This window comes from Papio anubis, chromosome 1, assembly GCF_008728515.1.
Source record: "Papio anubis isolate 15944 chromosome 1, Panubis1.0, whole genome shotgun sequence".
Taxonomy (NCBI): domain Eukaryota; kingdom Metazoa; phylum Chordata; class Mammalia; order Primates; family Cercopithecidae; genus Papio; species Papio anubis.
Genome location: NC_044976.1, coordinates 98,611,099 through 98,619,286, shown reverse-complemented (window position 1 = coordinate 98,619,286; position 8,188 = coordinate 98,611,099). Strand labels below are relative to the sequence as shown.

Genomic DNA, 8,188 nt, shown 5'->3' with positions numbered 1-8,188 from the left:
GAAACAGTGGTGGTTATTGAGACTGACATAAACATTGAAGAGACAGAAGAGATTACAAAGGTGGAGGCAAGTGCTGAAAGATCTGATTAAAGAAAAAACTGGCCAGAAATGGTCACGCCTATCATCAGCACTTTGGGAGGCTGAGGTGGGATGAGATGGGAGGACTGCTTGAGCCCAGGAGGTTGAGACCAGCCTAGACAACACAGTGTGGCCCCCATCTCTACAAAACAAATGCAAAAATTAGGTGGGTGCAGTAGTTGCACGCCTGTCATCCTAGCTACTTGGGATGCTGAGGTGGGAGGACGGTTTGAGCCCAGGAGGTTGAGGCTGTAATGAGCTGTATGTAATCAGGCTTGGGCAGTAAAGCAAGACTCTCTTTAAAAAAACAAAAACAAAACAAACAAACGAAAAACCGTGCTCTAACCAAAATAACTACAGCCGGAATGAAAGTATTAGCACTACTCTATAATTCAAGGCTCATACAAATTGGCGGGTGGTGGCGGGGGGTGTTGCAGGGAAACCAACAGCTACTAAGCAAATTCCATGAGTTTATTATATTGGCACACTGAGGTTCTATATAAATAATTTTGGCAAGTTTGCTGTGATAGTTACAGGTTGGGATTTTTAGGTTAATATCTTTTATCTGAAGATGAAGATATACATATCTGCAGTAAAAAGAAACCAACAGTAGCTAAGGCAAAAACCAAATTGATCAACTTTGGTCATTAGATGCTTTTCTATAAATATGTATATTATTCAGTAATATAATGAAAAGTAAAAAAAAAATTTGGCTACTTTAGGAGGCACGTATATATATTATGTCTTCTGGCCTGTAGTGTTTACTGTTAGTAAGTTGATCAAAAGTAAATAAAAAATTCACACTTGAGTAAAAGGTTTCAAGAAGTACCAGGAAAGTGCACAGCTTATTTTTATTTATTTAAAAAAAATTATTTTTATTTTTCCAGGAGGCCCATTGTCACCAGAAAAGAAGTGTATAGTTTCTAACAGATTTATAAATTGGAAGTTGATTTTGCTCCTTTCAACATGCCTAATGAAATAAATAATCCAAACAGTATAAAGTTCTTCCTCCTCTCTGCCTCCTGCAAAAAGGTAAGCACCTAAAGTAGGCAAGCACTGAATAAATGGCTCTGGTCAGCACTTACAAATTAATTGCCTCTGGGAGGCTGAGGCAGGAGGATCACTTAAGGCCAGGAGGCTGAGACCAACCTAGGGAACATAGTGTAGAATCCTGTCTCTACAAAATAAAAAATAAGTAAAAAATAAAAAATTAGCTGGGCGCAATGGCTATGAATGAAAGCAAAATATAGACCTTTAGAAAATACTTTTATTTTCTTAACACACAGAGATAACAATGACATTTGCCCACTAGACAGAGTAGTTCAAGACATATCAGAAATGGATTACAATTCACATGTTACAATATTCATAAATATGACCAGTCTCATGCTTTCCCAATTATCTTAGAAAACTTATTAAAATACCACAGCATACTAAACTGGCAAATTCATTTCTCATGTTAAATTTTGATTTTGATTAGTGAAAAACCAAGGCATAGTCCATTGTTGAAATATAATAATACCTTATCCAGCATCACTCAAGTATGATGCATTCTACCTAAACGTTCTTTAGTCAAATGACACCTTTTAAAAATCTAATTTTGTATTTCAACTCCCATAGAGGAAATAATGTTTAACATGCCTTCTTAAACTTTAAAATATACCATGCAGAATATAATAATGTTCTTTCATTAATCTTCCTCATTAGAAAGATGAACTACTTAGTTTTCTAGTGCAACACAATATCCTAAAAATTTACCAACGTGGGTATTTGCCTTACTAGAGATAACCCAAAATGACTACATTTACAAAATTGTGAATTTTAATTATTTTGGTCACATTTAACTGTCAGTGATTACTTCATGCTTTGGCTTAAATATGCTGGTTTTCTGTTACCTTTCTTACCTCCCTTAATATCAAAGTTAGGGTAGAGCAACAACACTACATAAACCTTTGATGAACTAATGGTTCTCTCAAGGAAAGTCATTCCTTTTACCTGCACAGTTTAGAGAAGGTTATATATTGAGCAAGGAAGGAACTGAAGAAGAAAGGGAGATTTGGAAACCAGTGTGTTTATAGACAGTGGTCAGATTACTGTCACAACTGTCCTTAAATTTGTAGGATTTAATCTGTTTCAGTTTTGGAAACCAGAAAACTAAACTAGTTAAAACTATTTCTAAAGCAAGGTCAGCTTTGAAGAGGAGCAGGCAGATAATCATAAAGTAAATTACACGAGCTTTCAAGAATGGGTATTTGACATCTGAAGCATTTGTAAATTTTTGCTGCCCAGAAGTTTTATTTGCTGGTTTTCTCCTTTACTTTTATTTCTTAGTCATAGTTAAGGTTTTTAAGTTAAAAAATGCTACTTTTAAAGTAGCATTATTTTAAAACACTATTATTTTATTAGCTATAAATGAGCCACTGAATATTATATAGCAATGAAAGAATTCTTGCAACTACTTTTTTCCAATTGAACGCACAATGATTTAACTGTTTTCTTAAGAAAACAGTAAAAAACAGTAAAAAAATTCTATCTAGGAAATAAGTTCTATTAAAAAATGTGAACTCATATAAATGTTAAAAACCTTTTTCCTTTTGTGACTTTAAGATTTTTAAGGTATCTTAAAATAAGTTAACATGAAAAATTTCCAATGATTTTACTGAATTTAAGATATATACTGAATTAATACCCATATTTTTGTTAAGATTCTTCCCAATGTTAAACTTGTCAATGTAGGTTCTGAGTTAATAGAAAACCAGTATCTACTATGATCTAGCAATAGATTTTTGAACATGAACTAAAGATAGTTGAGTTTTAAAAAACTAATATAACATCCTTTTTTCTTTTTCTTTACAATTCTAGAAATATGACCAACAATTTCCATTTTGAAAATGTAAGCTATCTTATAATAGTAAACTAGAACTCAATACTAATTTTACAAAACTGTTTTCAGGAAATAAATTTCCTAATGCTTTGCCTGTTTCCCCACATAAGTAAATCATATAAAATACACTGTTGGCATTCATTATATTACACACAAATGAATATATCAGTGAAAAAATGAAAGCAGTTTGAACATCTGTGCTCCATTTAGGAACATATATTGTAGGTAGAAACTTCTATCATTCACCATTTATTAAATATTTATTAAATGCAGTGAGCATTGTATTAAGAATACTATAGTAAGTGGTGATAATATTAATGAACCACAGCCTATTCAGTATGTATTGTTACTGAAGATTATATATACCACAGTTAAAAGCTATCTTTCCATTTCTTTCATTATATTTTCATATTTTATTTTTATTTATGTACAAATAGAAGATTACATGATATTTCTTTTTCAAACTCTGGATTTCTAGGCATTTGAAAAATTCTTACTGAAGTCAAACACATTTCATTGGTAATGATATTTCTTTCTGATTCAAATTGAAATCTACTCTGTACATTAAAAAAAAATCAATGCTTTTACAATCTTACCTAATTGAGCATCAATATTATAATAAATGAGATTTTTAAAATGACTTGAGCCTGTGCATATAAGGCATTTACATATGATGGCCTTGCATCCTATAACACAAGTAATTGCATACTTAATATCTGTAATCAACTATAAATCATAAAGTGTCTCAAGAATAGTAGAAATTGACCAGGCTTGTGTTTCACAGCTGAAAGGACAGTATTGGGCATTCTCATTGGTCAGTTCTGGAAGTCCTTTCCAAGGGGATCTGAATGAAAAAAAAGACATTTTACAAAGACATGATTTAATACATATTAACAAAATAGGCAAGACCTGGTGATTTTTGCCTTCTAGTGCAGAATATAATCATATGTAGTCATTTGCTACAAGATAAAACAATATCCTAAAGACATACAAATGAATTTAGACTGAAATTATTCTTTGACATTCCATCTTTGGAATTTGAGACTTTTAAATACAAGGAATCCCTTTATGTATTAAAAACATAGAAGAAACTACCATTACAAGCTACATATAAATATAGAGATAAATACTCTCTCAGGCATAATTTTATTCCTTTTGGAGTAAGTTTATGAGACTCAAATTGTAATTATGCAGATGTGTTATGTGTGATCTTGATAAAACTGTAAAACTAAAAGTAATGAAGAAACACTAAGAACTACGATTAGGGGGGAAATGCCATTCCAGAGTACTTTCTACTTAAAGAAAAAAAATGCCAATCAATTTCTCATTCTACTGAATAATAAACTTAGTATTTATTATGCCTTTATATTCTAATACTAACTGCTTTACATATATTATCTCATTTAATGTTCACAGTAACCCTATAAGGTAGGCACCATAAGTATTCCTATCTATAGAGAGGTAAGAGAGATTTACAGAGGTTAAATAACTTGTTCCAGCCCTCCCTATCAGAACACAGTTATGTTAGTACATCAAATTTATTGTTAATTTCAATGTAATCCCTTAAAAATGAAACACGAATTTAAAAAGTACAGAAATCTGTAATGTTTCATTTTTAAGTTGGGTCGTGGGAACAGACTTGTTTCATTATTATGGTTTGTAACTCAGGGCTATATTACATACATGCTTCAGTGGGCATCAAATATTTCATAGTAAAAATGGGAAAAAATAACCCCATTAGGTAAAATAGGGTATTTTGGATAATAACTAATATCAGCTGGGTACTATATTTAAAAAAAAAGTCATAGAAACCTGGAAAATATAGAAAATGTATGTTTCCAAGTATTCAAGCTACATCAGAGTAAAATGCCAAATGACTGAAGCTGGATAACTGGGCATCTGTAATGTGTTGAATTATATTTCCACAGAATTTGTATGTTGAAGTCCTAGCCCCCAGTACCTCAGAATGTGAACCTGTTTGGAAATTGGGTCACTGCAGATGTAATTAGTTAAGATAATGGCACATGAAGATTGGAGTTTTGCTGCCACAAGCCACAGGATTATCAGCAGCTAAGAGAGAGGGCTGGAAGAGACCTTTCCCTAATGCCTTCAGAGGGAGGATGGCTCTGTCCATGCCTTGATTTTTCAGATTTCTGGCCTCTAGAACTGTGAGACAATATTCTGCTGTTTAACAATTTCTATTATTTAAGTCACTCAGTTTGTAGTGCTCTGTTATTGCAGCTCTAGCAAACTAACAGACTACCAAAATTAAAAAACAAAATGAGGTTACAAAACCATGAATATGCTGCCCATAATTAGACTTGGACACTAGGACATGGAATGTGTCCATACAAATATAAGGAAGTCCCCTTTCCCTTGCTTTCCTGAAAAATTCATCCTGAAGTCATCAGGTGGGACAGAGCATGGCAGGTGACCAAAAATGGAGAGGAAAGGGTAATAGGTAGTATGGAGCAGGATGTTAGAGTTCAAGAGGTATGAAGAGGGAGTTCACCAAGGCTGAGAGTGGTCCCGAGTGGGCAGTTAGAAACCAAGTGGTGTCAGGAGGGCTCCACACATACAGGTGACTTAGTGTGGGGTATCAGGCCGAAGCTGGGTGAGCAGACTGTATGTGGTGGTGACAGCCCAATGTGGGAAGTAGGTTATTAATTGTTGGAAAACGGAATTACAAATATAGAGAGGGAGAAAAATAGAATTAAACAGTGAGCAATAGATTGGAACTGGTGTAAACTCAGGTTTTCAATATACACAGGATACACTGAAATGAAGATACATGTGTATGTATTTACCTATATTTATGTATTATTATTACATATTCCCTAGCCCTATCTACTGGGGGGCATAGTAATAATCAATACACCATGTGTTCCGATCTAGCTTCTAAATAACATTTTTCACTATAAAGAGCAAGGGCTCCTTAGAGAATTGCCCAATTGCAGGCTGGGGTAGTGAAAGCAAAAGATGAGTCTTGAAAACCTTGCTGGGCCAGAAAGCAAGGAAGGACTTCCATACGTGACAAACAGGAAGTAGTATGGACAGAAATTTCCCTCCTGTCTGATACAAATGAAGAACTGGACATTAAGACATTAGACATTAGGCAACAAATAGTGATCCTTGAGGAATAAGAAACAAATGAAGCAAACCCTATGATTACCATACCTTACTGCCTTGAGCATTTCCGGGATTTGGCACAGAGAGGGGGAACACAGGTGGAGCCTGGCAGACTTCCTTGAGTTGAACTGAGAATCCAGGAACACTATAAAGCAGCTACAATTTGCAGGATAGAGTACTAGAGAGGAGGGAGCTGTACAAAGAGAGAACTCTGAAGATATGCAGAGGGTCCCACTCAAGTATCTGTAGTGTACCAACCAGCAAATTCACAAGAGGAAACAACCAAAGAACAAGGAAAGAACCATCCAAAAGGATGAGAAGAAGCAGTACATGGCACTCACATAGTGTTGGGAACACTTGCTTGTTCCCATCAGGCAGATTTGAAAACGTCATAATTTTTGAAATACAGGCTAGAGAACACAGATAGGTCTTGATTCACTAATAGTGAATAATTATTCCTAGACCAAAGCCTATTCTGGTCAGGTCTAATAAGCTTAAAATCAAGACCGGAAAGGATCAAACTGTTTCCAAGTAATTTCACTGCATTCCAAAACAAAGCTCAAAAACATTTATAGAAACACCAAAAATCTAGCACCCAACAAGGTAAAATGCACATCTGGTATCTAATAAAAAATAACCAGGCAAATGGCTGGGTGTGGTGACTCATGCCTATAATCTCAGCACTTCAGGAGGCTGAGGTGGGAGGACTGCTTCAGCCTAGGAGTTTAAGACCAGCCTGGGCAAGATAGCAAGATCCCTGTCTCTTCAAAAATCAAAAAACAAAAACTACCAGGCAAAGAAGCAGGGTGATCTGACCCATAAAGAGAATACTCACAAGCAAAAGCAACCCAGAAATGTTCAAAACATTAAACAGAGACATGGAAGATATAAAGACGACCCAGATAAGAGAAATGAAAACTACAATGTGTGAAATGAAAAACACCAGGATGGATGTGATGGTAGGTTAGACATAAAAATGTTAGCAGATTTCTTATCAAAACGATGTAACCACTTTAAAGTATGAAAGAGAGAAAGCTTAACTTTGAATTCTATACACAGTGAAAATATATTTAAAATAAAGGCAAAACACATCTGTTTTTACACTTACAAGAATTGAAAGAATTCATCATGAGGAGGCAAACACTACAAAGACATGATGGAAAAAGTCCTTCGGGTAGAAGGAAAATGATACAAGATGGAAATACAGAACATCACAAAAATATGAAGAGCACTGAAAATGGCAACTACAAGAGTAATTAGACTTTTTAATGCATTATTTAAAGATCATTAAAAAATAACTGACGGCCTAAACAAAAGTAGTAGCCATGTAGTGTGGGGGGTTATAACATGTAAAATAAAAATGGATGACAATAATAAGCACATAGGCCGGGAGCGGAAAAATGAAACTATACTATTTTAAGGTTCTTTATACCTTACTTGAAGTGGTAAATCACTGGAAGGTAAACTATAAAGACATATACTATAAACCTAAAGCAACCATTTTAAATAAACAAGAATTATATCTAATTAGCCAACAAAGGAGATTAAAATGAAATAATATTCAATGCAAAAGAAGCACAAAAAGAGGAAAAAGCTAACAAAAAACAGACAGAATAAATAGACAACAAACACTTAAATTTCACAATTTCAGTAATCACCTTAAATGTAAATGGTCTAAATATTCCAAAAGCAGAAACTGTCATGCTACAGGAGAGCAAGACCCGATTACATGCTACTATGTACAAGAAATCCACTTTAGATACAAAGACATAAATAGGTTAAAAGGATGATAAAATCTATACCATAGTGACAACCAAACAAAAGAAACCAGGAGTGGCTCTATTAATATGAAATGCACAGAAGTCCCTTATGTGCTTGTGAGAAAGGAGATGAAATTTGTGCTGTTTATTCATCACTTGAGGAATAGAACATAGATATACTTATGTATAATATAAAATTTGGGAAATTAAGATACCCTCTGAATTTATACTATCTTATAAAGATACGTAACTCTGACACTGTCTATTTGCTAATAATTAGGACAAGGAAGTGAAAAATGGTTTTTGAAATAACAGGCAAAAGACCAACTCTGATATT

At 34.1% G+C, this 8,188-nt stretch overlaps 1 protein-coding gene across 5 annotated transcripts in view; it reads right to left on the bottom strand.

The window, feature by feature from the left end:
• Positions 1 to 1,327: 1,327 nt before the first annotated feature.
• AGL (amylo-alpha-1, 6-glucosidase, 4-alpha-glucanotransferase) overlaps positions 1,328 to 8,188 on the bottom strand; it is a 71,317-nt gene continuing 64,456 nt past the window's right edge. For 3 of the 5 annotated variants that reach the window (XM_031651131.1, XM_031651141.1, XM_031651145.1), the window contains exon 34: positions 1,337 to 3,806. In XM_031651131.1, the coding sequence (XP_031506991.1) occupies positions 3,689 to 3,806 (118 nt within the window). In that variant the 3' untranslated portion in view covers positions 1,337 to 3,688. Of the gene's footprint in view, positions 3,807 to 3,826; positions 6,285 to 8,188 lie in introns of those variants that run through there. The other 2 variants (XM_031651149.1, XM_031651148.1) reach the window with 2 other exon arrangements.